The 27,422-nt window shown below is 52.6% G+C and overlaps 8 protein-coding genes across 8 annotated transcripts, besides 1 other annotated feature; 3 read left to right on the plus strand and 5 right to left on the minus strand.

Moving 5' to 3' along the window:
- Positions 1-1,963: 1,963 nt before the first annotated feature.
- PODANS_4_8490 (uncharacterized protein) lies at positions 1,964-3,880 on the plus strand (the record flags this gene model as incomplete). Its single annotated transcript, XM_001905942.1, has 3 exons — positions 1,964-2,984; positions 3,038-3,402; positions 3,476-3,880. 3 exons carry the CDS (start codon positions 1,964-1,966, stop codon positions 3,878-3,880), a joined length of 1,791 nt encoding a protein of 596 aa, XP_001905977.1.
- Positions 3,881-5,764: 1,884 nt separating this feature from the next.
- PODANS_4_8480 (uncharacterized protein) lies at positions 5,765-6,640 on the plus strand (the record flags this gene model as incomplete). Its single annotated transcript, XM_001905943.1, has 6 exons — positions 5,765-5,771; positions 5,998-6,018; positions 6,118-6,182; positions 6,238-6,309; positions 6,370-6,468; positions 6,530-6,640. 6 exons carry the CDS (start codon positions 5,765-5,767, stop codon positions 6,638-6,640), a joined length of 375 nt encoding a protein of 124 aa, XP_001905978.1.
- A 1,226-nt stretch (positions 6,641-7,866) lies between these two features.
- PODANS_4_8470 (uncharacterized protein) lies at positions 7,867-8,394 on the plus strand (the record flags this gene model as incomplete). The annotated part of the gene is made up of 2 exons (XM_001905944.1): positions 7,867-7,903; positions 7,970-8,394. 2 exons carry the CDS (start codon positions 7,867-7,869, stop codon positions 8,392-8,394), a joined length of 462 nt encoding a protein of 153 aa, XP_001905979.1.
- Positions 8,395-9,091: 697 nt separating this feature from the next.
- Positions 9,092-9,196, minus strand: a tRNA (tRNA-Glu).
- An 836-nt stretch (positions 9,197-10,032) lies between these two features.
- Positions 10,033-12,792, minus strand: PODANS_4_8460 (uncharacterized protein; the record flags this gene model as incomplete). The annotated part of the gene is made up of 1 exon (XM_001905945.1): positions 10,033-12,792. One exon carries the CDS (start codon positions 12,790-12,792, stop codon positions 10,033-10,035), a length of 2,760 nt encoding a protein of 919 aa, XP_001905980.1.
- A 2,687-nt stretch (positions 12,793-15,479) lies between these two features.
- PODANS_4_8458 (uncharacterized protein) lies at positions 15,480-16,070 on the minus strand (the record flags this gene model as incomplete). Its single annotated transcript, XM_001905946.1, has 1 exon — positions 15,480-16,070. The coding sequence occupies one exon, from the start codon at positions 16,068-16,070 to the stop codon at positions 15,480-15,482; it is 591 nt and encodes a 196-aa protein (XP_001905981.1).
- Positions 16,071-19,417: 3,347 nt separating this feature from the next.
- PODANS_4_8455 (uncharacterized protein) lies at positions 19,418-20,638 on the minus strand (the record flags this gene model as incomplete). Its single annotated transcript, XM_001905947.1, has 2 exons — positions 19,418-20,029; positions 20,225-20,638. 2 exons carry the CDS (start codon positions 20,636-20,638, stop codon positions 19,418-19,420), a joined length of 1,026 nt encoding a protein of 341 aa, XP_001905982.1.
- Positions 20,639-21,311: 673 nt separating this feature from the next.
- On the minus strand, positions 21,312-22,487 carry PODANS_4_8450 (uncharacterized protein; the record flags this gene model as incomplete). The annotated part of the gene is made up of 1 exon (XM_001905948.1): positions 21,312-22,487. The coding sequence occupies one exon, from the start codon at positions 22,485-22,487 to the stop codon at positions 21,312-21,314; it is 1,176 nt and encodes a 391-aa protein (XP_001905983.1).
- Positions 22,488-23,893: 1,406 nt separating this feature from the next.
- Positions 23,894-27,077, minus strand: PODANS_4_8440 (uncharacterized protein; the record flags this gene model as incomplete). The annotated part of the gene is made up of 4 exons (XM_001905949.1): positions 23,894-24,066; positions 24,122-26,797; positions 26,862-26,966; positions 27,035-27,077. 4 exons carry the CDS (start codon positions 27,075-27,077, stop codon positions 23,894-23,896), a joined length of 2,997 nt encoding a protein of 998 aa, XP_001905984.1.
- Between the last annotated feature and the right edge of the window lie 345 nt (positions 27,078-27,422).

A 27,422-nucleotide genomic window follows, 5' to 3' on the forward strand; every position in this document is an offset into this window, starting at 1 on the left:
CAGCCCTCCCCCAACCTTGGGCTTTGCATCATTCCCCCTCATGCTCATCAATCTTCCCACCATTCCAACAACGTTCGTGCACCGTTAAGAGAGGGAACTCCTCGCTGGCACTTCACATCTGTTGACTGGGGGATTAACGGGAGGTGGAGGGGGGGGATGGGAAGGGGGAGTAAGGGGGTTAAAGAGAGTGATGGTGTAGATGTTTGGTCTTGTGTTAGTTTGAGATACCTATGAATGAGATGTTAGTGAGATTTGTAGACGTAGATATTGCGCAGCAGGTTGTGGGCACGGAAGTGAAACTGCTATGTGGAATAGATGCCTGAAGTGTAGTTAAGAGGCCTTTCAATATGTTAATATGGCCTTTTAACGTGATTGATATGCCTTTCAACATGATCAACACGCCTTCCGATATAAATAAGTGATAGACCTTTAAAAATCATCAAGAGGCCTCTGGACATGATTGATAGGCTTCAAAAGATAGTTAATAGGCCATTCAAAATAATCAATAGGCTTTACAACATAACTGACAGGTGTTTTAGGACAATTAGGAGGCATGTTTATGAGATCTTGAGGTCTTCAGATTAGGTCAAGGTCTCTTTTATTTAGTCCTCTACACGATATGTAATTGTAGACGTAATTCATCATGCCCTGTGAGTTTAGAAACTTCCAGGCATATCTATCCACACCAGCCAAAATTATACCCCTGAATAACCCCTTAGTACTTTGGATGTGCAGCTGGCACACGAGACCAGTATCTTTTCTTTTTCAGGAATCAGTTCTCACAAATTGTTGCTGTTTGCAGGTGAGAGACAACAAGATGCTATCCACACTGCCACATGCTCATCGTTCTTTCAACCGTAATTAAACATGGAGTACTCGAACCACATTCCAATTCCACCACCTCAAAGGGAATCATCCGATGGCAATTTCCATTCACTCTTCCACAATAGCAATTTATGGACTTGAGATATTGCCCAAATGTGAATGACAATAACACCTTAACAGGTAGGTGATTGACAGTGCCTGAATGCCAACAAACACAGGGCCAGACATTCACTGGTGGGCCGTGCGTTGCCGCTAACAGCCGCTACTGCTACCTGTGTGAGAACCAACGCACAGCCAGCGAGAAACACAGCGCAACCCAAGCCGCAGGCGTCACCACTCGGGCTCTTATTTTCCGCTGCTTGAGTAGTCAGCCTCATCTGGACACCCCTCAACCTGGCAACGACAGGAAGAGAGAAATTGCCAACTGAATCGCGACATCGGAGGTGTGGTTGGTTTCTGGATCGACAAGATATCAGAAACACCGTCGTATCAATTCCTCGGCTTGCTCAGGTACCATCCGCCATCCCCTCCAGGTCAGCATATCCAGCTCGCCTTGCCTGCAGCAGCCAGCCCAACCGCCAACGCAGACCCCCGCCAGATCCAGTTTCGGCACCGTGCACCTGCCAGGTCCTATTTTCTTCTGCTGGCGACCATTCTTCCAAAATTTGATCTCGTTCGGCCGACTTTTGGTTCAGCTTGAGCATATCCCCCCCTCTTCTACTTCCTACACCGTCTCTCTCTCTCTCACTGCGACCCGCTTCGATTAGTCGTCGACAGAGCCACTCTTTCTCGGCGACCGACTACTACAGACAACAAAACAGATCCAGCCTACCCCTCGATCGACGACCGACCGACCGCTTCCCCTTACCCCTCGCTACGCCCAGACTGTACGATAGCGTCACCGCTTTCACACGGGCAAGCACACAAATTAGAGGAAATCATAGACAGGACAAAACCAATTTAGCAAGAGTTGGACCATAGAATACCAGGGCGACTCTCTCCCGACCATTCCGACCACCAGATCGTGTGCGGGGTTCATAGCCAATACCTACCTACCTACTACCAAAGTAACCAGCTCCGGATTTCGGGGCCTCATTCGTCTTCTTCTACAAGAGTCGCCACCTTTACCGCCGCAAACATGCCCTGCTACAAGGGCATCGCGGTGAGCATCCATGCAAATGGTGCCCCGGTGCCCGAATACGGCATCCAAAAACAGTCTCGGCTGTCACGTATCAACACTTACATCCCGGTCCCGCAGCCCCAGGTCAACCCAGAGAATAACAAGCCTGAGCCGGCCAAGTTCGCCATTTCCATTACCCTCCTGACCCCCGGCCTCGCGATACCCTACTCTGCCCCCAAAGCCACCGAAAGTAACCCGTACCCGAAGCCGCAATATGTCGGCGCTCTCCCCTCGAGCACTGGGGAGCGGGGCAAGTTCCACGGCATCGTGGCTCCGTACATTCCTATGACTCAGAGCGAGAATGAGACAATTGCCGCCTATATATACTTTGATGGTCGTGCCAAGGAGGAGGTCGCTACGCTTCTTCGCCCCGGTGAGGAAACGTGGGTGAACAGCAGATGGGTCCAAGTTCCTGAGTCGGAAGGCGGCGGGCTGGCTGAACGGGAGTTTTTGTTCCGCGAGGTTGGCCTTGAGCGCTGGCTGAATGGTCTTGATCTTCAGGGACATGATGCTGCCGAGAAGCTGGAGCGCAGAAGGCAGAAGTTTGAGAAGCGCAGAAGACGCCAAAAGAAGCTCGAGGAGGAGGCGGGTTCTTCCCACCATGGGTCTCGTGGTGCTGCCCTTAGGTATGGCGCTGATGACAAGGCCCCGCTGGAGGCTGTCGACGACTCTCTTTCGTCTAGTGATTCGGATGATGAGCCGCCCGAGGCTACTGGCCAGATCAAGGTGGCCATGTTTAGGGTGATTGCGTCGGGCGAGATCAAGAAGGGGGAGTATTCTCCTCAGTTTGATGCTCACGACGACTCGGAAGAGGAGGGCAAGGGGAACAACAATGGGGTCGATGCCGATGTTGAGCACACGACTAGTTTCGCGAAGCCCAAGACACTTGATCCGAAGACTATTAGTACTCAGACCGTGACCGGTATCGACGGGCCGGATAAGCCTTTTGCGGTCTTCACTTTCTTTTACAGAGGCGAACGTGAGTATTTGGCTGTTCTGACTTGTATGGTCGTGGCGCTGACGCTGAAACAGGTCAACTACAAAAGATGGGAGTCCTCGCCCCTCCAAAGCCCCAAGTCACTTCGCCCAACCTCAAGAGACGCTCTGGCCAGCTCGATTTCTCTGGCCTTGGGCCCTTGAAGACAAGCGGCACTGTGGGCTTTTCCGCGTTCCGGGACAGGGACTCTCAACCAGCAAGACGGAAGAAGTCGAGGACGAAGAGCAACGGGGGTATGAGCATAGATGCCGACAGCGATGACGATGACGACGACGAGGACTTGAGCGAGCAGATCCTGGGCAAGATGGAGGATGTTGACACCAAGTATGACAAGTCAAAGTTGGGCCCGGAGGACGCCAAGTTTACGGGCGAGCTGGCGGATGGTGTAAACAGGATCAGGGTATGTTTTTCCCACTCTGTTGCATTTTCCTTTCTTGAACTATACTGACTTATTCTCCGCAAAATAGCTCAAGAGAGCCCACTCGGCCGAACCAGACGCCGCCCCAAGCCCCAGCAAATCACCCAACACGGGAGCCGCAACCCCTCCGGACGGAACTGGCGTTGGTTCTGCTGCCGCTGGTAGCATGCCTACGGGGTTGGCGGCCATGTTTGGGAAGAGTCTGCCGGATGACACGAATATTATTGGGAGCCCGATGAAGAAGGCGAGGCCTAGTCTGGGGGATATTGGGGAGTTAAAAGGGGGGCTGGGGGGGAGTGGAAGCCCAGGGACGACAAGCGGAGCAGGGTTCACATCTGCGCTCGGTGATATACTCGCCAAGGCTGAGGCTGCTCAGGCAAGCAAGGGTCAAACGGGGGTTGCGGCGGGGCAGGTAGCGCAGCCGCCGCCTATGTTGATGGAGGAGGAGGAGGAGCTTTGAGTGGATATGAGCGTTTGTGGTTGTAAGCGAGTGTGTGTACGTTCTGTCTGCGTGGGGGGTGGGGGGGGGGGGACAAACTAGGAAAGGAAAAACAAGATATAAAAGAAGACGACCCAGCGAATCTCAGTTTGTTCTTGAGAGCATATATTACGACAGTTGGGTGTGTGTGATGAAGTGGAAGGAAATTGAAAATACATGAGGGGGGGTGGGGGTTGAGGTTATATCGCAAACTGATTAGGAGATATTATCTTGAGATAAGAATAAGCTGATATTGCCAGGACAGGAGTTTGGGAGGAGTTGGGAGGGTTGCTATGCTATGCTGGGAAATTGCTTTGATGGTGGTGGTGGTTGGTTGGTCGAGGTGTGTATGTTTTGGGGGGGAAGGCATAGCGGTTTTTTCTTTTCTTGCGGTTTGGGGATTTGGGAAGGGGTTGGGCTGATAAATGGGAGGGAATTGGGTTTATGTAGAGTAGTTTGTTGTGTGTGTAAAAGAGAATGTCAAGGGGGGGTTGAATGTCATTGGTGATGTAGCTACTCGTGATGTGTGGAAGATATGCTGGCTCTCATGACTAGAAACTTTGGTTAATTTGGAACTCGACACCATCTTATAAGCACAGAGGCTTGCTATCCGGGAGAGGTGTTTCAACCTCTTGTATCGAGAAAGGTTGAGGACCGGAGACTAGGAAGGGAAGGAAGCGAGTGAGATTCCTGAAGCATGATCAAGAGTGCCGTAATCAGTTTTACGAGGGCCTTGATGGGTGCTTGAGCTTGACCAGGCCGATGTACCATGGGCCTGAACACCTCATCCAGGACGATTCCAAAATCAGCAATACAGGTATGGCTTTGGCCGTTGGGCTGCACAAGAGAACAATATCACGGCCAGGCAAAGCGAACAAGACATGGAAGTGTGGAAAGATTTGGTTTATTATTATCCATGGTGTAGCACATGAGCGGGAGAGCATCGAACTTGCCCAACACCCACACGCCAATCCAGCCCACCATCAGCCAGTGAAAAATTCCAACCCGCAGCGATGAAGCCCAAGAAAACAAGCATATGGACACCCCCTTCCGCCTTGAAAAACCAAGGCTGACTTGAATGTCCACCCCACGCGAGTGAAGGGTTTCACAAGCTGATGAATGGGCCGGCCCAACGCGGCGGTTGGTTGTTGGGCTGGTTCGATTGCCTCTTTCCTCCAAAACCCAACTCCTGCCTTGCTCAAAGTCCCAATCCAGACCGGCGGTGTCAAGATGCCGAAGTATATGCGATCTAATTATCCAATTGTTAGCGCTCCTGTTTTTAATGTGAAAACAGTGAAGTGTGTAGTGTGTGTTGGGTATAATGTCAGACTGTTGAGTTTGATGATTTTTTTAATCAACATGATTTATTCTGTTGGCCGTTCTTAAGAGCAGTTTTTGTCATCATGGTAAATGGTGTTTGTTTGTTGCAAAGGCAAAGGAAACAGGGTGCTGTCTTACCATTCAAGATGCGGGTGCGTGAAAAGAAAGGAAAGAGAGAGGAAGAAAGTGTCTCCAAAAAAATTGGAGTTGAAATTTATATCCAATGGAAAAGTGCGGACTGGGGGGACCGGGGAGGAGGGGTGACCAAGCTTAATCCTCTTTTTTTTTTCGGTCGGTGCCTGATCGATAAGGCTGTCAGATTCACTTTGTGAGTGACACAGGAAACCCCACTTTTGAACTTGGGCTGCGGCGGGCGGTGGGACTGGGCTCCTGCTGGCCGGGTGCCTGGTTCGAAAGTGATCTTCTGATATCTCCTCCCTCCTCCGTGAGGAACTTGCCGCCCTTTTTTTCTTTTACTCGCCAACTACATTATCACAAAAAATCCCAAGGTTGAAGTCTGCTGCGAAGCAATCTAATACCGTCAAGATGGCTTGTAAGTTTTATACCGACTTCCCCTCTGGAAATATGACAAGGCTGTGTTGTGCGCGCGCGCAAAAGGAGAGCTGGAGGAGGGGTTGGGAAATCGAAGATGTCCGGGTTACCCCGCCATCGCGCTATCGAGGAGGAGAGGGCGGATGTGTTTGCGATGCCCTCCTCTTTGCGCGCGCAAACTTGTTTACGGGTTTAAATGAAGCAAAAGCTAACCAAATGGTAAACAGTCGATTTCCAGGGAATTGCTAGTGAGTTTCCACCACCACCAGAGCTCCAATGAAGCCGGTTACATACGATCGCGAGAAGAGAAGCTAACGCGCGCTGTTTTTGTGTTCCCCCCGCAACAGCGCAGTTCGTCACCCACTACTACACCACCTTTGATACCGACCGCAAGGCCCTGGCTGGTCTCTACGTATGTTCTCGATCGAGCGAGCTGTTGGGGAATTGGTGACTAATGGAGTAAACAGAGAGAGAACTCCATGTTGACCTTTGAGTCTACGCAAGCCCTCGGTACCGCCAACATTGCTGAGAAGCTCACCGTAAGAGATGCTCTGATTACGCGACACGATGAGGACGGTCGTTGACTCGATTTGTTACAGAACCTCCCATTCCAGAAGGTTAAGCACCACTTCGACACTGCTGATGCCCAGCCCACCGCCACTGGTGGTATTGTGATCTTGGTCACCGGCCAGCTCTTGGTATGCTTCAAACATGATATGTAGAAGCGAGGCTGAATACTGATACGAATTTCTCACACAGGTTGACGAGGAGGCCAACCCTCTCAAGTTCTCCCAGGCTTTCCAGCTCGTTCAGGATCCTCAGGGCCAGTGGTTCGTTTTCAACGATATCTTCAAGCTCGTTTTCGGTTAAGCGGTTGCGACGAGTATGATGGAGCGATATTTACACCACTTAGACGGAGCCGTGAGCATATCATAGCCAAATACACCAAAAACACGTGAAGATACCAGAAAAGGAAGCGGCGGCATCTGAACGTTTGCTGTGGGCGGCGTCTGGAGATGGACTGACGGGAAAGAGGGAGGGGACTTTGATTTTTTCGCCAGCATTAAGCAGCAGTAGCTACACCTTGGGGTTAATTAAACCTTTTAAACGTCAAGAGGTGAATTCGCATTGATGGAGCTATGCCGCGCAACCTCTTGAACCTCATGGCCAGGTAGGTACGTCAGCAGGGGACCTCGGAAATCGGGTGCCTGTTTGGCGGCCACTTATTAAAAGCTGGCCATTTGGTCTGGTCTGCGAAAAGGATGTTGTCAGTTGGCTCGCTGTCAGGGCCAGCATTCCTCACAGAGAACACTGTGGAATAAATACCAACACCCAAACCAAACAGCACACCACTATTTCATCAATACCTCTGAAGAATAGAAACTCCCTCCGTCTCCGTTCACAACAGAAAAAGAAGAAGCGGCAGCATTGCACCGATCCCTGTCAGGCCTGCTGTCACCAGTGTTACAGCCACAGATTATCCAATCAGCGCTTGCGGAACCTCACCATTAGCCCCACTTTGGACCTCTTCTTGCGTACCGGGAATCCGAAAAGACCAACGGTGTGTGTGTGTGTCAGTGCTTTCGCTTCAGAAAGTGTGAAGGTGTTTGTTACGTACGACAATAGCTCTCTCTCTCTCTCTTTCAGGCTCTACTACCTACCTACCATTAGAACACTGGCTCACTCCCTCTGCTAGACAGACAAAGGAGAGCAGTTTCCCCCCCCCCTCAACGACCGAACAAACGCGATCAACGAAGCCACGTTTTAATTATCCCATCGATCTTTCTTCTGGATTGAGGCGCAATCGAACGAGTCGTCAATTGTTGCCGTCGCCCGTCGCAACACGAAGCCACTACCACCGCCAGCAACGACGAAGGGCATAGATACGTTCTCAGGAGGGATAATCAACTGCACGATTTGTATCGACAGGAAAAGGGATAGGCGCATTAAAAAGACAGGACAAGAATAGTTCGTGAATAGCTACTGCAACTACCCGCCAAAGCAAGCAAGCTACCGAGCTTCGAACCGCGAAGAAGCACCACTATCCACCACCACAATCCTCAACATCACCACCCGGTGATCCAACAGCCGTCAGAATGACCCTAAAAGAAGAATTCCAAACCCGCAACTTCAGTCCGTCCCTTTCCCCTCCCCCTTATCCCCCCTTTCCCCAATTTACTGACCCTCCCCCCCGTGTAGGCATCTACGGCCAATGGCTAGGAATCCTCTCCATGATCCTCTGCTTCGCCCTCGGCCTCTCCAACATGATCTCCTCCATCTTCTCCCTCAACATCGTCATCATCGCCTTCTCCATCCTCGCCATGGTTTTCTCCTTTGTTATCCTCTTCGTCGAAGTCCCCCTCCTCCTCCGCATCTGTCCTACTTCCTCCTCCTTTGACGCGGCAATCCGCAAGATCTCGACAAACTACATGCGTGCGGGCGCGTACGGGGTTATGGCGCTGGTGATCTGGCTGAGTTGCATCAGCACCCGGACGAGCTTGATCGCTGCGGCGGTGTTCTTGACCTTGACGGGGGCGTGTTATGGGTTGGCGGGGGCGAAGGGGCAGGCTTTTGTTGGGAGTAAGACGCTTGGCGGGCAGGGGGTGGCGCAGATGATTGTGTGAGGTTGTTGAAGGATGATGGGGGAGGGGAAGAAGCTGGCTGGGCCGGAAAGTTCAATATGATTACTAAAGGGGAGTTGGATGGGAAGAGGGGACGGGGATGGTAAAGTGATGTTGATGAAGGAGCCGCTCCTTGTCTTTTATTGTTATTGCTACTACTATCGAGATGCTTAGTTGTGAGGGAAGAAGACGAAGAAGAAGCAGAGACAGAACCTCAAATATGGATTACTTTTTCGCTTTAGGCAAGGAAAAAAAGAAAGAGGGAACCAACGAATATTGGTGTTTTTGGCGCCGGCTTTTTGTTTTTGTGTTTTTGTTTTCTGTTTTGAGTTGAGTTGTTTTTTGTACGGTTAGGGTAATACCTTCGCTTTTTTGTTTAGGGTAATGGGGAAGCATTTTTTCCTATTACCTTCTGCCAGGTACTGTGTTTGAAGATGTGATATTTCAGCTGGATCTGTTCAACGAGTCTATCAGAGTTCAATGCCCACCCAATAATATCTAGCAAGGGACTTACCAATCCAGCCAGTTTTCAGGCGTATATATTGATCTATCTGTGTCTGGGAATCGTTTGGTCACGGCTTACATAGTGAGTATATCTATCTATCTTGGCAGATTTCATAACCTATCCCTCAACCCCGCAAAGCATAAACGATGGGGGGAGAAAAGAAAAGCAATAAAAAGAAAAAAATAAAAATTGAATTTCCCACACCGGGAATTGAACCCGGGACTTCAGGGAGTATCAGATCCTGAGATAATCTCAAGGATGACTGAAAGCCTGATATGCTGACCACTACACCATATGGGACTCTGCGGCCTTCTTCTTGGTTTTGGGATGGAAGGAGGCGAGGAGGATTGGATTATATGGGGGTTGTTGAGGGAGGGAGGGAAGGAAGAGAAGGCTGGCTGCTTGGGTGGTGGGGAAAAGGAAGGGAAGGAAGGAACGGGGGTTCTTCCCTGAGTAAGGGGTGTTGGGAGCCATTACCGGCGAGTTTGGGCCATTTGGGAAGGGAAAAGACTGCTAAAGAAATCTGCGAAATGGCAAAACGATCACAGGTGTGAGGGAAGACGGTACGGTGGGTAGCTCGATGTTGCTTTGAGATGGAGAGTGGGTTCATCAGTGGCAATGTTGAAGGCCAGGGGTGAAAGAGATTCAGACGTATCTACCTTACTGTGTGGGCAATGCATATACTTTTCAGCAATAGCAACGTTTTAATACCGGGCGCAGCAAGCAAGGCTTGTTCCAAGATTCAAGACCAAATCTCATCGATCCAAATACTCCTTCGACATTTCATGGCTAGCCTAACAGCTTATCCAGTCCCATCCCACACCCCCAGCCCCATCCCACACCCCCAGCCCCATCATAAGCAACTCACACATCACACATATAACACGCAGAACAAACAAGAGTTGATGTCTCACAAAAGAACGAATAATCTTCATTATATCAACTTTTATACCACCCCCCCACACAAATCAGCGACCGAAGCCTTTCTTTTCTCTCAAAATCCCCTCCCCATAACAACCAAATACCACTCGACGCTAAAGCTTAGAGTAAAACAACAAAACAAAAGCAATCAAAGGAGTGGATTTCAACAGCTTTCAAAAATCACAAAGTCATCACAAATTATCTGCCAGAAGAAATCACTTCTCCTCAGCAGTAGCAGACTCAACCGTCTTCTTCTCCTCATCCTGCTCCACCTTCTCCTGGACAATCGTCTCCCCAGCCATGTTGGTGACCAGAGACTTGACCGTCTCGATGATGCCCGGTTTCGAGGCGGGTTCTTCTTCCTTTTCAGGCTCCGCCTGGGGTTTTGGTTTCTCCTCCAGTTCTTCCTTGGATTCTTCAACCTTGGGCTCCTCCTTGGGCTCCTCAGCCTTAGGTTCCTCGGCCTTGGTCTCCTCAACCTTGGCTTCTGGCACCAGTTCTGACTCCTTCTTCTCCTCTACAACAGGAGTCTCCTCCCTCTTCTCCTCAACAAGAACCTGCTCCTCCACCGTCTTCTCAACCGGCGACTCAGGCTCTCCAAGACTGGGATGCCCACCACCAACACTGAGCTCACCCTCTTCAGGATCAATCTCAAAGAAAGTAAACGCCGATGACACACCAAAGATGACAGTAGGTTTAGGCGCTTCCTTGGGAGGCTCCTGCTTGGCACTGGGTGCCCGTCTCTGCGGACCCCTAGCCCTCCCCTTTCTCGCATCAACAAGCGGCGCCTTCTCCTTCTTCTCTTCCTCCTCCTTCTCCTCCGCCGGCTCCTCCTTCTTCACCGGCGCCTGAGGGCCGAGCTGCAGACGTCTATTAAGATCATTCATAAACCCGGCCTGCAACGCCGCGATCTTGCCACCAACTGGTCTAGCCGGGACAGCAGGCTTTTGCTTTGGGGGCGCAGCCGCCTCAGCAGGTTCTAGCCCGCCAGAGGTAGGGCCCGCCTTGACGGGGCGGACAGGAATCGCGGGTTTGGGACGCTCGGGGATAGCGGGCTTGTTGTCGTCACCGGAGACCTTGGGCTTGGGACGAGCGGGGATCTCGGGCTTCTTGGCGGCAGTGGTAGGAGAAGAGGTTTCAACTGGCGAAGGAACAGAGTCGTCTTGCTGGGGAGTGGAGACGGTGGTCTCGAGCTGGAGGGACTCTGGGCTATCCTCCCAAACGTCCCGACTAGGGAAGCGGTTGTGCATACCGGGACGGCCCGCAGCCTTGGTTTCGCTGGCAAGATGGGGCTGGTGCTTGACCCAGAGCGGCTTCGCGCTCCGGCCGGGGATGAAGCCATCGGCTCCACGTTCCCTGACCTCCTTCTCGGCCAGTTCCTCCTGGTGGCGGGCAAATGCCTGAGCGGGAGTCTCTCCATCTCTGGTGGGAGGAACAATGCTGGCGGCATTTTCTGACTTGTCTTCGCCTTCAAAGAGATCCGGAGTAGACACCTCAGCCGTGTAGTAGACGGAGCTGGGTGCGTCCTCCCAGATATCCGCGCTAGGGAAACGCTGCTTCTTGACGCTCTTGGGCTTCTCCTTGACGGGCTCCTTCTTGACAACCTTGTCATCGTCCTCAAAAAGGGGCTCGTACTCCTCAACATCCTCAAGGGGAGTGGAGCGGTGCTCAAAGGAATGCTCCTTGTAGATGCTGGCAGGCCTGCTGGTGGGGCGGCTAGTAGGCTGATCTTCGTTGGGAAGCTCAACAGCAGGCTGGTGAACATAGGGTGACGGGTCCTTGGCAACCTCGTCCTCGGCCAGGATGGGCGCGTCGTAAGCCTCCTCCTCAACGGCGGGCGACTCGTTGTCGCTGAACATCACAGACCTCCGGCGGTTGGGCTCCTCGACGTGAATGACGTCACTGATGGAAGAAGGGCGACGGGCTTCCTTGTCCTTGTCTGAGTCGGAGATCACTGAAGAGGGCTTCTTGGGAGAAGCAGGACCAGGCGAGGCGACACGGGAGGTCGACTCTTCCAGGGCTTGCCAGGCGACCTGATCGGTGGGGGTGCCAGAGTAGTTCTTGACGCCAAGACCAGAACCACGAGTGATGGTCTCACGGACGATCTTGTTCAGCTCCTCACTGCTCATGGAAAAGTCCTTGACACGATCATAGTGGTGGAGTACATGCTCCTTCTTGAGAAGCTCGGGGTGCTTCTCGAAGTAGGCCTTGTCGAGCTTGTCCTGGGGACCAACACCATGGCCGTGCAAGCCGTAGCTACCAGGAGGCAGGTTGCCACGACTGGACGACCGACGACTGTGGTGCTTCTTCTCGACGGTGGAAGGAGCAGGTGAAGGAGCCTGCACATCACCGGCATGCTTGAGCATGGGAACCTGGATACCAATCTCGGGAATGCCATGCTCGTCATCGATATCACTCTTGGCGGACAGCTGACTGGTTGTGCTGGCCTTCTTCTTGAGGCTGCGGTTCGAGGGCAAGGCGCCGGCGGAATCGTCGTTGCTGCTGGGTCTGCCAATGCCAAAGGCGGCAGCACGGTCGCTGTCGGTACGGGTAACCGCCATCACGCGCTGCTTGGCGCTGGCGGCAGGCAGAGATGGCTTGGGCGCATGAAGCTTGACATCCTCGCCGACGGTGCGGGTGTGCTCGGGACTGGTGCTCTCCTCATTGGAAGGGCTCGATTCTTGGGCCAGGTTGGCATACTCGGCACCCTCTTCGCCGAGAGAGGGGAGGTCGACGGAGGTGGAACGGGGAATGGGATCGCCATAGGTGCGGCCGCCAGGATGGAGGGACTTGGACTTGACGAGGGGGCTCTCGTTGAGCGGCGAGGGAGCAAATCGGTCCGGGTTGGGACTTATTGAGCGCTGGAAGCGCCGGTTGGCAGGGCGTGGAGGGACCATTGGAAGGGGTGCTCTCTCTTGACTCCTCGAGGGTCTCGGGGGTATGACAGGAGGTTGCTGAGCCGTTGTAGCGGACATGGTGGGCAAGCTCGGCGGAGGTCGGGCTGGTAGATATGTTATGCGGTGGTGGTGTCAAGGGAGCTGTCGTTGGTGGCTCGGTTGCGATAGCGGAAAGAGGGAGAACGAGCAGGTAAGACGGAGAGGATGGGTAGGATCGGGTTCGTGCGGAGTGCGGTACCACGAAGACAGTCCTGTGTGTGATGTCTGGGGAAGTACACTAGGGTAGCTCGTCTGGAATAACGGCAGAGACTAGGTTAGCACATGCAGCAGGAGGATCGGTGAATGTGTAGAGAGAAGGCTTGGAGCTGATGCGAGATAAGCGCGCCCAACGGTTGAAGCTCTCGACAATCCGACCCAAGATGTTCGACCGCCCCCCAGACAGACGTGATAACACGGTACATGAGCCGCGCAGCCTTGTGCCTGCAGATAACGAGTCACCGCCAGACCGAGGCGAATGGCGGGTCGATAAGAAGCGAGACAGGTAGAGATAGTGAGGAGAGAAAAAAACAGCTTCTAGCTAATGCGGTTACATGGCAGGAAGATGTGGCTCCGCGTTACAGAGCGAGCTGGAGAAGCGGCATGCTGCTATCGCGGATATAAGTGTGCCTCAGACCTGCTGCAACCAAGGAAACAGCCGGAATGGCCCACGATGTCGCACAATGGGAGATCAACGACTCGTCCATCCCCAACTGGGCGCATGGTGGTTTGGCAGACCGCTTGCATCTATCTGACTGGGAGAAAAGGGGCTGATGGAGGGGCAAGGAGCTGCCTCATAGGTGGTGGGGAAAGGCCGCGAGTCAAAACTTACTTTGGAGGAGGTTGGCGGTGAGGTTGCCTTTGATTAAAAAGAGAACAGAAAATGCAATTGAATGAATTATGAGAATCACAGCGGTGTTGGATGAGAACGTGAAACTTGTTGTGTTCTCAAACTGGGCGGCGCTGGCGGGCCACTTATATCGCTACTTGGATGCCTTCTTCGTCATTTGGTACAAATCCGGTCTCCAGCTGTGGGGTGCGGGACTCGAGTTCGTACTGTGTTACGAGAGAAGCTCTCCAAATTCCAAAGCGGCAGACGCTTGCACCACCGGGATCTCGTGGTCTGTTTTGTCCGCTTCAACCGGCTAGCACGTCCGCAATTGATTCGACCCAGTGGCTACTCCTGTTTCTCCTCAGGAGTCAACAGCAGAGACATGTATGTACCTGTACGTACCACCTAGTACCTTGAAGCAGCCACGTCGTTTTGAGGCGATGTTAGAGTTCAGCTCTCCTCGCCCGATCATAGTCTCTCGTCCCGCCAACGTCTTTGATCCCGCAAGTTTAAATCTGGATGGTGAGCTGGCTTGTTTCCTTTGCTTGCTTTCGAGACACAGCATAATAGACTACAATCACGCCTTGAACACAATAAACATCGAATAATAATCCAGATTGCCAAAAGTCATCAAGGTACACAGTCTAGCAGCACGGACCCAGGTGCCCTTTTCCCCTGGCATCTGGGCTGAGGTCTGTCATTTCTTCCCCACCATTTCCCCACCTCGCGATGGGCATCCACCTGGCGTGCTGGCCAAGATGGCTGACAGAAGTTCTGGAATTGCCCAAATATTCAAATGACCAGAAGAGATTTCCTCTCACCGACGAGACCTGCTCGATTTATCGATGAGCTGTTCCCTTTAGCGTAGCAGATACACCGTTGGAAAAAAGCCTGTTGAGGACCGCTTCTCCAGAATGGCGGGGTATCTGAATCTTTCACTGACGTGCGGGGCCTGCTGGGCGATCGAGCTTGGATATTCACGTGATGTGATTGGCCCGCTCTGAGATCCACGTGTGATGATGCCTCCCTCGAGACGAAGACACGAAGACTCCGGGCCATCCATCCATCATCTTTGTGGCATATTGCATTGTTGCCTACTATTTTGATAATATTGCAGTCTGCTAATGCAAAATCAGAGAATTCCTCCAACTCCTGCCAATCACGGCAACCCCACCGGCCTCGTCTCCCGGTGACCGCCTTTTCCACGATACAACACCATTTTTTTCCAGCATCTTTTTTAGGCCTTCACAAACCGGCCGGCATCCAAGCCAGTCCGCTTGGCGTTCCTATCCAGCCTGGGCGTTTTCAGCAGGTCGAAAAAATCGAAACTCCACCCAGATCTCATCGAACTGACGACGATATTCGTAGGGCCGACCGGGTCATCTCTCTCCTGTTCCTTCGTGCTCCTTCGAGTCCCTGCGGAGAACTGCAGTCTAACGTGCCAAGAAATACCGCACCCATCAATCCAAGCAGCTCAGCAGATTCATGACGCAATCTTCGTTGTGTTCGTGGCAGCCGTTGCCCACGCCGTATACTGTACTCTGTGGCAACACAATTAGCAACAGAAACGACACATTGTTGATATCCTGCAGGACCTTGGGAACACAACAGCAGCAGCCCGAGTGGGATGTCCTCCTGATGTCACACAGGAGCGATTCATTCAACCACCAACCACCATCCTTGCACCTGCCCAGGATTTATTTCTATCCTTCTAGAAGAAACGCACGGACCATCTCACTTACACGCTCAAGGAGCATCACCACTTACAGCAACTGAGATCAAGGCTTGATTAGTTATCAGATATTGCAGGGTCACCTCAGACGATGCAAGTGCATCTCCATCTTTTCTGCGTTTTAAAATCAGATACCATCCATTACATCCCACCTCATCTGACAGTCTATACTTGTGTTACCCTCACCAACATTTCACAGCCTTCCAGTAGGGGGCCCCATTTTCTTACAAAGCCTTCACTCATCTCCCATCCCTGCTCGCCCCACGGATCACACAGCACCATGTCCACCTCGTCATCCTGATACCCCTGAGACCCGCCGTTCGCGATGTCATTGTAAAATTCAGTCGTGTTATACACGTCTTGGTACATGATCAGGTTATCTCGAAGCTTGGGAAAAGGCACCGAGTCGATCCAACACTCGTGTGGAACGCTTTTCTGCAATGATGTCGGCCGCAGGGAGCTTCGGTCCATATTTAGGGGTATGAGAAAGACGCTCACGACCACGTCGGTCATATACGCCCTCGACGAGTTATATTGATCCAGCGGTATCCAGGAACGGTCCGCCAAACCAGAGTCTGCAAGCGGGAAGGAATCAGGAGAGACCGACGAAGACCCAGGGAACGACGCATTGTAGATGTCTGTTGGTGCCGCCTGAACTGGGGCTCTGCTGCTTGACGGGATGCAGGTGGCCGGAAATGGCATGAATTCGGCGATAGAGGATGGGTTGAAGTCGGAGAATGCGGTTGGACTAGTCATCGGGGCCGATGGTGCAACGAAGAAATCGGACGCATCTGCCGGCAATGGATATTCTGCAGCCGTCTCCTCGCGTGGTACCCCTGTCTGGTCCTGGTCTTTTTGTTTTGCGGCTGCCTTACGCTTGCCTGCACAACATATCAAAAGCCTTGTGTCAGTCACTCAAAGCATATGGGTTGTCCTCGAGCCAGGACCACCACTCTGAAGACTTACGCCATGCCCGCTGATGAAGCCGATTCTGACGACGCCTACGCTCTGCCGGATCAGTTACTCCAGTCCAGTCATCTGTGATCTCGAGAGCCTGTCATCAATTCAGTGTTAGCCCAGGCAGCAATTTGGAGTCGGAAACATCAGCATCAACGCACTTCGGATAGTTCTTTTTTCCGGCCAAGTACCAAACAATGCATTCTTTGACTCGGACCTGTCATGATTTGGGGTTCGGTGTAAGTGACTAATACGCTGACGAGTTTGCTGATAGGGCGAGGGACGCTCGATTCAAATAGGAAAAGAGAAGCTGATTCCCTGACGGGCTATGCGTCTTGGGCAGCTTTAGAAGCATTCTGCATATATATCTACTTCTCCTCTGTTAACCTTGAACCCCTGATATCGAAGATGGAGAAAGCTTCTAGGACTACGCCTTGAGCTTCAAGTACCGCGGAAATGACATCTGATTGGACGCTTGGCCGCCAGCAGAAAGGGGTCACATTGGTTGGTCTCGTTCGCACCTAAGCAACCTCGCATTACCGCAGCACCCTTCACTAGCCTGCAACCAGCTTATAATCCGAGCTGTGGACACTACCAAAGTCCGAGATGTTAGTCTCAAAATGGAGCATTTTGAGAATGGGTGACAAGGGCAGTAGTACTAAAAGGGCGTTGCTCCTGGGATCTGATGGGATGAGTAACGAGATACTTTGCTGACTTGTTCCCTTGTTTGGAAATCGAATTGCAAGTTTCTGATAATAGAACATCGAGAGGCATCACATCGAGCGCAGCCAGCATCATCAGCATCATCATACCACCACGCCCGCTACTACCCGGGAGCCACCCACTCGTCGCGACACCACAATGAGCGGCAGTACTGACCAAACCACAAACTCCTCTGGTTCATCTCGGCCATCACTCTCACAGCAGCAATGGGTATCCTCACCAGCTTCACCACTCGGCATCGTGTTTCTCTCCGCCTGCAATGAAGCCCCTACATCTCAAGAGACCTATCTGCAGAATCATCTGAGTAACTACGCCCGAAGCTTCTATTCGACGCCACCGGGGTCATCCAGCCCACCGGGTTCCTCCTCACAAGTGACATCCTCTTCCCGTCCGTAGGGCTATAGCACCAGCGGGTGTGGACAGATGACGGCATACTTGGCAGTACCTAATCGAATCTCGTTTTCTTTCCGGTGCGTGGCAGAACCCAATCATGACTGCCAGAGACGTGACCACTCGATGCGGCCTACACTGCAGAGAAAGTCTATCTTTTGCTGCATGTCATCAATTGAGCCCTACGCTTTGTGTCTCTGCTGCGTTTTGAATCGGGTAGAAGTCAGCAGTAGTGATGTACTGGGACTAAATCATTCGCTTAGGCAAGGTTCTTTTTTGGGTGTTTATGGGGCGGTTTTTTGGCACTTGGTTATAGGTTTCAGGGGTGGAATTGTTTCTTTTATTTTGGGACAGGGCCTAATCCGAGTTGGGGGGAGGATGACTGAAGAGGGTCCAATGGTTTGGATATCACCATCACGAAACTCACCACAATCACACACATTTCTCGCCGAAACTCTTCGAATCTCGAGGCCGGATGGAGCAAGAATCATCACGGGAAGGACCAATTCCGGTGGGGTTGAGCGGCGGCAAAGGGAAGGGCGGAGTGTGTTTGTGTGTGTTGGGGGGGGGGGGGGGGGGTTGGTAAACTCTAACTACTTCTAGAAGCAAAAGATGGGAGGGAGACTCTAGGACGCTTCTGCGGCGGAGACGGGTATAATCACCGTCACCGGTGGTCCGGTTCCTCCTGGAAAGTGCGGTGGTAGCAGACATGCATGGCCCGTTTCATTGGGTCGACGGGAGGATCAAGAGGCGTGTTTCTTATTCATGGGTGGTGTTTCTTGGGGTATTGGGTTAGTTTGGGGGGCGAAGTCCGAAGGCGGCGAGGTATACGGTCAGGACTTGATATCACTTGGGGGGATGGGGCAAGACTGGAAACAAGGAACAAGGCGGCGAGCAAACAGGAAGCCAACAACCAAGACATCAACAACAATATACACGAACTTTTTCAACGCGATTTAGAAACTCTCTACAGGACATGGGTGTTTGAAATGCAGATATGATTCATCCTTACATGTATCTGCCCGCGAGCTTACTCATCTCTACGGCGGTTGGCGTTGAATTGGCTGACGGCATCACACGAAGGTTGTATTGTAGCCTGGCCTTGGCTTTCTACAGCCCGATTTGGGGTATATCTTTCGAGCTGAGGCCGCAACGTTGCGGAGAAGGGGAGCAATGAATGGGTTGATCTCGATGCTTTTAAGAAGCGAAGAGAAGAAGGTGCATGGAGGGAATACGCTGTTTTGGTAAACTCCGGTTGCTGTCGGGGAAATACCGACTGATGATTTTGTGGTGATGGAGTCAGAAAGGGTAGCTCGTATTCTGGGGGTGGAGAGGATGTGCACTTGAATGTGTGTTATGGACCAAGTCTGCCTTGTGAGTTCACGGGAATGCCGATTGTTTATACGTTCTGGGCAGCATGAGAAAAAGAAGGGGGATCGTCAACATGTCAAACTTGGCCTGCAATACTCTGGATGTAAAGACTGGGGTGGCAAAGTAAGTTGACATGTCACCATCCTCTAGATTGCGTGACAAAGGTTGGCCAAAACTCCTCCAGAGATAGTGTATAGCTTTTTCAAGATAGTTCATAGACCTTGAATAATAAGTGATAGCCATTCAAAGATAGTGGACATGCCTATCCGTGTCTTGAGGATGCATTCAATAATAAATAATAACCATTAAATGATAGTGAACAGGCCTATCTGTATCGTAAGGAGGCGTAAGTCGATCGCCCATCTAAGTACATTTGCTAACTTACAGCACTGCTGATATTATCTGGGGCGGGCCCCTTCCCCAGATACCAGTCCTCTTTATAATCCCTAGTCAGAGCCGCCCTCCTCGTTACCCCCATATCCACACTCACGAGCCATACGCTCCTCGTACTGCCCATCCTCCTCCGCCAGCCGTTCCAGCCGTGCCAGCCGTTCAACAGACTCGTCAACGTCACTGGTGCTAGGCGAAGGGAAACTAGCCCGTGGCACTTGCTTCCTTTTTATCCCCTCCACCCGCTTCCTCACCACCTCGCCAATCCCACGTTATGAGACTTCCGCAGGGAAAAGCCAAGGAGGCAGCGGCATAAAACCCTCTCCCTTCAAGTCAGAAAACGTATTCAACAACCTTCCGGCAGCCAAATTCACATTCCCAAGCCACCTCTCGGGAACCCACCGCCGAAGTGCAACTTCCGGACCGAGGGCACCTGTCCCCCTATCAGGCCAGCCCAGAATAATCGGCGACTCAGGCTTCAACCTCTCCGCGGGTAGGCCCATCATCGCCCTATCCCCACGGTGATAAGGATGAGCAAAAACATCCTGGTCCACCCATCTGTACACAAACGCACAAGTAAACCCAAACAGCTTGACACTCCCATCACTCAGAATCAACACCTTGCCCAGGCCAAGAGCATTGACCCCAATCTCAACATTCCACCACATTTTATTACTCGCCTCCGACACCTTCCGTGGAATATCCAACCGAGTCTTCTCATCAGGAAGCATACCATGATCCACCGTCCCATCAATGGTACGAGCCCTCCCAATCTTCTCCATCGTCTCCGCCCCCTTGTAATGATCCATCAACACCATCCTCACCCACCTCGCCGTCCTCTCCGGGACGTGCGTCTCCACCTCAAAATTAAAACTTCCATTAAACTGGGGGACGATAACCATCAGACCCTTCCCCCTCCCCCCCCCCCCCCCCAAAAAAAAAGACGAAAAACACTTGTACGCGTGCGTCTCGGTAGGGTAATCAAGTTCCGCCCTCGCCATGCAGTCCAGATACTCCTAGCACGCCTTCCCCTCCATCCGAAGATCACACCCTGGGTTGCCGTGGGGTGGGTAATCCACCCCGTCGTATATCTTCGCGACGGACGTGTTGTTGGGTTTGTTGTCCATGTAGCAAATCACCACGTGCGGTCCCCCTTCGTTTTCCAAATCGTTAAATTTGCGGGTGGCGATGTCTTGAGGGATGGTGATCTCGTAGATATCCCCAAAGTCGATAGGTTTTGTCTCCATGGGGGGGGGGGGGTTGTCAAGCGCAAAGTTGATACGGTCGGTGAGGGAGCTGCTTTGGGGGCCAGGGTGCTGCTGGTGGTTGTGGCCGACGTGGGAGTAACGACGGGGAGGTTCCCCATTGTAGTGTGTACCCCATGGTCCGGGTGCTCGATGTTTGAAGAGGGTGAGGGCGCGGCCGGGGCGGTAGCGTCCATGTGGACCAAGGCGGTCGGGCGAGGTGGTGGTGATGGTGTTGTCTGTGCTCATGGTGACGAACGGGTTTTGTCTTGTTGATAGATAGTGTGGGAAGATGTCAGGTATGGAAAAGATTGGCAGTTGAGAGAGGCAGCTAAGTGTGATGTGTCGGGTAAGAAGGAAAAGTGCGGGCTGGGTGTGAGGAAGGGTGGCTTTATAGATTTGCTAAACTCTACAGGGAGCAAAAGACTTCAAGCCACTATGGAAAGTTCAGCACATGAGAGAAAGTTCAACACAGAATCAAAGTCTAAGGAAGAGAGAAAACCTTCAGTGGTGGAAAAGATGGCTTGGTTTGCCGCACTGTTGTCTTAAGCTTAGATGCTAGAATGTGTTAGAATTAGACTGATAAACCTACATGATTTTGCAAACACCTGTAACTTTATGGGTATCGTTTCGTTTGCCATTTAGTATCCCAGTGTATAAATAAGCGGCAGACACTTCGGCAGGCCACCTGGTTCCTAACCTCCTCAATTAAACCAAGATAAATCATTATGGGGGCTTGGCACTAGAAACTAACGACTCTCTGAATGCCCAGAATATCGCTCTGGCCACATATTGAACCACCGTTTGGCCGATCATATCGCTATGTGAAAAGTGTCGCTATACTTCGTATGGCTGTGTATAGGTCTGACCGTAAAGCTCCAACCTCCCCTAATCTTCCATGAATGAAGATGATAAGCCCCCATTATGACTTACTCACCCTTCTCCTCCTCGGCCCTGCCTCCCCCTTTGCAGCATCACTATAATTCGTACTCGTCCCAATGCCCGAGTCCTTCCAATCGCTCCCCTCCCCATCCTCCTCATCATCCCCCTGTTCACCAAAATCTGGCAATTTGGTCATTAAGAGGTCCAATCCCTCCTCGCCTTCCTCCTTCTTAATCTTCCCCTCCAGCCCCGACGAACTCTCATACCTCAACGGCGGTTCTCCCGTCCCAGTAGGAAATGTTCTTTCCGTATCCGACATCTCATCTTCCTCCTTAATCAGACTATGTTCCAGCGTCGGTTCCTGCCTCGGTTCCCAGTCTTCAATCTGCTTTTGTTGATCGCTACCACGAATACCCCCGAGAAGCAGAATCCCCAACGCCAAACACCCCATCTCTACCGCCCAAAAGAGCCCCGTGATTCCAAAAAACGACAGGATACGCCATTCATACATCACCCACCTCAATCCCCTCAACCTGGCCACAATTTCGACCCGGCATTCATATACCCCCAATCCCTGCCCAGCCTGCACCTCCACCACCATACTCCTTGGCATCTTCTCCCCCTGTCCCTGTCCCTTTCTCAACCAAGAGTCACCCCTCCCACTCCCAAAAGCCACCCCCTCCACCATCTTCACCTCCAACATCGTCGCATCCGCCCGTTGCGTAAACAACACGTGATACGGCAAAAACAATATCCTCTTCGCCAAGGAAACCAACGGATCAGTATAAGGAATAATTGCCGGCCTCGCACTTGTCAATAACACCGTCGAGGACTTCATCAACGGCCCCAAACTGAGACTCGTCACCAAATCCGTCTGCCCGGTCGTCTTATCCATCAACACAACAGGATTATACATCCCCGCCCCCCCAGCAGGTGTGTGCTCCGTCAGGTCCGTATCCAGCAAGTGGATCAGCACCATGAAATTCCCCCTCTTTGTATTCTCCGGCGTCAGAGGCAGCGTCAACGAAACCGATATATCGTACGGTTGGTCAGGGAGGAGCTTCAGGCTTGTTAACGCGACCGGGTTTTGGCCGTATCTGCCATCAACAGTCAGCCACAGACTTTTAAGAAAACAGGGGAGAAGGGAGAGGTGGGAGAGCACACCCATAATGCAGATAAACCTCCTGCTCATGCACCTGTTTGGGCAGGTAAACATAGTAAGAGGCCACGTAGACCACCGCAGCAACAAGATATAGTATGACCGCCGCGGTGAGTAGCAAAATCGACCATATCAAACTCCTCTGAACAGTCCTAGACGTCAACAGGTAAACAACCCCCTTCTTCGTCTCCCTCAACAACGCGCAGAGCCCGGTCGTGATCTGGCTCCATTGGTGGGATAGGAGGGCAAATTCGTCGTCTTCGCCGGCGGCAACAGTGTTGCGTTGGGCCTGGCCACATCAAAAGGTTAGCGGTCCAGATAGAGAACTTATGAAACTCAAGGGAGGGCGACGCGTACCATCTTGTCACAATTACCTGGATCCAATGGCCTCGCGTGGATCAAAAAAAAACCTAGTGTATCTCCAGCTTGTGGTGTTTGTCGCTCTCTCTACCAAACGTGGTTCATTCTCCGGATGTAATATTAAGATGTGATGCTGAAATCGTCTGGAGGAATTCGCTGCCCTCTCTTTATTACCACATACCGTGTCCGTTCCGTGGTTCCTGCCCAACTGAGGTAACTTCACTCACACACGAAAAATGTCAGGCGCATTCTCATTGGCATGTGAAGTGCGAAATTGCAGCTGGCTGTTTGGGGGAAGAGCTAGGGACCAGGAGCTTTCACCCCCCACCCCACCCCCCCCACTTTTTGGCATCCCTGCAGCGCCTGATGTCATCCCAACTTAGCGCTTCACATGGGTCTTGGCATCCAATATCCGATATCCACTACTTGGGTCTTGCGAATAACTTCACGTCGTTGCGGTAACCTTTGGTGTGGCTGAATGAAGGCGTAACTGGAACATGGTCGTCTGAGTGTGTTCAAAGAACACGAGCAGATGGCGTAAACGCCCATCTGTCAACAACTGATGACTCCGATGGTACGAACTACTACCGGCCTGGCAGCAGGAAAGATAAATATCTCTCCCGACGCACATGCAACTGGGTAGACCACGTTTATTTCCATCTCTGTCTTTAAACTAAACAACAACATAGCAATGGGGTAGTCGTAGTAGCAGTAACCGGAAAATGATCCCAAGCAGAAGAAAACAAGCTGAAAAAGAAAAAAAGTAAAAAATAATCCATCAATCAAAATCAGAACAAGCTCGCTCGAGCAAAAACCCCCAATACAAACCCCATCGTTCCATGTACACATTTCAGACATCCCAAATCGTCACCATCCCCTTCCTAAGTCCAACCCAAGCCCTTGGTATCCCCCATCATTATAAAACAAACCATGACAGATCCACCAACCCAACCCAACCCCAACCATACCGCCGTGAAGAAGTCGGAGGGATTCACCCCTTTCCCACATCTTCTTTTCCACCTCCATCCCATAACCTCCTACTATCCTCCTCTCGCCATCTTCTCCTTTCCCCATCATATCCCGTTTGCCCTGTTGCAACTCCCCTAACTCAGAGGCTGCAAATAGTTACTGGGCACCAACCCAACCTGCCCATTCCCACCCTGCACCGTCGCCTCCCACCACCCATCATCCTGATGCCTCAACACAGCCAAAACATCCCCCTTTGCAAACCCCAGCTCCTCCGGAATCGCCGCTTGGTACATATACAGTGCTCGAGCTACAACCAACGTTAGCCAACATCCCCCAAATGAACTTGTCACCGTTAAACTCACCAAAATGCATAATAGCCCTCCCATCCCTAGTGTACGTCCCCGGATCCCCCACCTGCCTATCCCTCCCCCCAGCCCCCCCAGCAGCAACACTCTTGCTCCTCGCCCTGCTCGCCCCTCCATTCCCACCACTCCCCTCATACAAACTCATATTGCTCGCCACCACATTCCCACTGCTCCCCGCCCTGACGTTCCCGGCCGTATTGCTCCTCGCATGCCTCCCCCTCTGACTCCCCCCATACAAACTCCCCTCATCCCCACCACCACCCGTCGGGATCGACCCCGCCACCGAAAGCGCCATCGAATGATTCTGGTGTCCCGACATACTACTCGCCGGCCTCTGACTATACGGCGCCGGGCTCGCACTCCTCCCATCACCCATCACGCTCGGCGACCCCCTCCCGGGCTGCTCATACCGACCAGAATAACTCCCCCTATGCTGCTGCTGCGACGACACAGACCCCCGATGCTGCTGACTCTGATGCTGACTCCCCGTCGAACTCGAAAACATATTCGGACTCGCACTCCCATTCCCATACCCGACACTGGGACTAGCCCTCGACCCCGGCCTAGGACTAGCACTCCTCGTCGGCGCCGGACTCGCCGCCCTGACCGTATCATTCCCCCTCGTCCCCGGCCTCGACATACTCCTAGCATAATCCCCCCCACCACCCCCCCCAGACCCCGGCCGTCCCCCATCAAACAAGCTCCTCGTCTGCGTCTGGAACTTCTCCGAAGCCGCCTTCATCGCCTTGGACGTGACCGCCGGCGGCGGCACCCCCAACCGCTGAACCTGAACCTGCTGATCATAACTTGGCGGCGGCGTCCCCCTCATGGCAGCAACAACAGCGCTGTTCCCGCTTACACTCATCGCTCCCGACCTCCCTCCAGGAGCGGGCGTGGCAATACCATGATAGTGATCTGCCGACACCCTTCCCCCACCCCCGCTACCATTCATCTTGTTACTCCCCGATGTCACCCCCTTCAGCTCCGCAAGCGCCATAGCAATTGGGTCGTCTTCTGGTGTAGCCGGCGAAGCTTGCTGTTTTTGACGAGCAGTGTCGTCAACCTGGAAGACGTTTCCTCCCACGTTGAGTGCGAGGCTAGCATTGGCAGCAATGGGATCGGGACTGACGCTTCGGTCGGGGGTGATGACCTGGTCGTTGCTCTTGTTAAAAGCCCCCGTGAGCTGGGGACGCTGGTTGTTGGTGGGGTGCCAGGTGTTTCTGCTGTTGGGGGCGACTTCCTTGATGCTCTTTCTGCGGAAGGGACTGTTGTTTCCAAAGAACCCGCTCTTCTTCTTGAGGACCTTTTTGTCGGGGGACTCACTGCCTTGTTGGGGCTGTTGCTGTTGTTGGAGTTGTTGAGGTGGTTGCTGTTGCTGTTGTTGGACAGGGGGTTGGCGCTGTTGGGCTGGTGGCTGCTGCTGCTGCTGCTGCTGCTGTTTGACGGGCGCCATGGCTTGCTGGGGCGGTTCTTGACTAGAGAAGGACGTCTCGCTGTGGGAGCCTCTGCTAGAGGGTCGGGCCGATGTGGCAGATGGCGCCGTGCTGAGGTCTGAAGCTGTGGGCCGGCAGAGCATGGTCATGCCATCCATTGGGTAGGGATCGTGAGGAACAGGCGCGAACTCGTTGGGGTCGTAGTCCATGTTGCTGGCTTGAGGAGACTGATAGCCTCTAGGCGCTGCCCTCCGTTGATCTTGTTTCAAGTCTTGCTGGGGAATAACCGGGACCGCAGCAGCAATCGCCTTCTGAGGCAACGCCGCCGCTTGGCCTCGTGCCGGCTCAGGATCACCATGAAGCTTCCGTGCCAATGCCGAGTTCGGATCGTGATGAGACTCAAAAGTCGAGGGTTGTGGCGACGAAGAGCGGAAAGCCGGGTTTATACTCCTCGAAAACTGCGCGACCGAATAATTATCATCGTCCGACACCTCCGACTGGGAATCCATATCCCCCCGGCAAAAGTTGATGTACTTTGGCGCATCCGGAATCTCCTGGCCAGTCCCCTTCTCGGTGATGAACGTTATTATGTCCTTCTCCACCTCCATATGTTCCAGGGACAGCCTGATCTTTTCGCAGGAAGAGTCGTCACTAACGCAGACAGTCGACGCAATATTCGCAAACTGCCAGAGGCTGCTCTTGGTGAAATCCAAGCGCTCCTCCTCTAAATCCTGGAACTTGTCAGCCGCCGCCTTCCACTCCCTGTTCCACCTCGCCGTTGTCTCCTCCAGCGCCCTGACCGCAGCCTCGTACTCGGCGTTGGAGGCAGCCAAGCTGATCTGTGTCTTCTCCAACTTCGCCTTATTCTTTCTCTCCTCTTGGCCCATGACCATGTGCCCTTGCGCGAGGTAGCCCTTGATCTTGAGACACTCCTGCTCGTACTTGTCTCTCGTCTTGTTGACCATCTGCGTCTGCTGCACCTTGGTCTTGAGCAGCTTCTCCACCGTGTTCTGCACAATCTTTCGTCGCTCCTTCATCCCACCAGCAAACGCAGCCAGGGGTTCCTCGAGTTCGCTCTTCATTTGCTGCGCGATATGCTGATGCTGTTTGCCCATCGACTCGACTTCAGCCCGGACAATATCCAGCGACTGTCTCAAAGTCCCCGTCTCCTGCGAACCCAGGTTCTTGCGGCATAGCGAGAGTAGTTTTCGGGCGTAATCGTCTTCGATAGATGCGCGGGCTGTTTTTTTTTTCCCCTGACTGTCAGTCGATTCTCACCTGGCCTGAAAGGGAGAGAAACTCACCGCTGTAGAAGTTCTTGAGTTCATCGCATGTGAGCTTGGCGTTTGCCATGCGCTCGAGCAGGGGTCCGACACCGGCATCGTCTTTACCCCAGAAGTTGTTGGCGACTATTATTATCGGAAAAAGTCAGTCGTTGAATCCCCCTTCCGAAGTTGTCCAGCTTCATCAAACTTACAAGAAAGGGCGACGGCCGGCCCATCGTTGTAATCGGCCGTCATGGCGCCTGACGGAGAAGCGAAACTGAGATTGACCTAGTTTTTTCTCCTTTCTGCTTCAAGTGAAAATCCCCGGAAAATACTAGGAAATTTTGCTTTGCCGCCGCAGCGTCGCGGGCAATGTGCTCTTCAATCTGATATAGTGTTGCAAAAATCGATATGGAAAACCCGCGCGCAAAGTCGGCCAGCGAGACAAGACACACAAAAGGAAGATTGCCGCTGCGGTAAAAGGGCTGGTAAAGACAGTTTCAATATGCCGGGTGAGTTAAGAAGGGGGGGTTGGATCTGGAATGTATAATGGGTGTTGAAGAAAGGGAAAGAGAGCAACAGTTCTTGGTTTCCTGCTGC

Source organism: Podospora anserina, chromosome 4 (genome assembly GCF_000226545.1).
Source record: "Podospora anserina S mat+ genomic DNA chromosome 4, supercontig 4".
Classification (NCBI taxonomy): Eukaryota; Fungi; Ascomycota; class Sordariomycetes; order Sordariales; family Podosporaceae; genus Podospora; species Podospora anserina.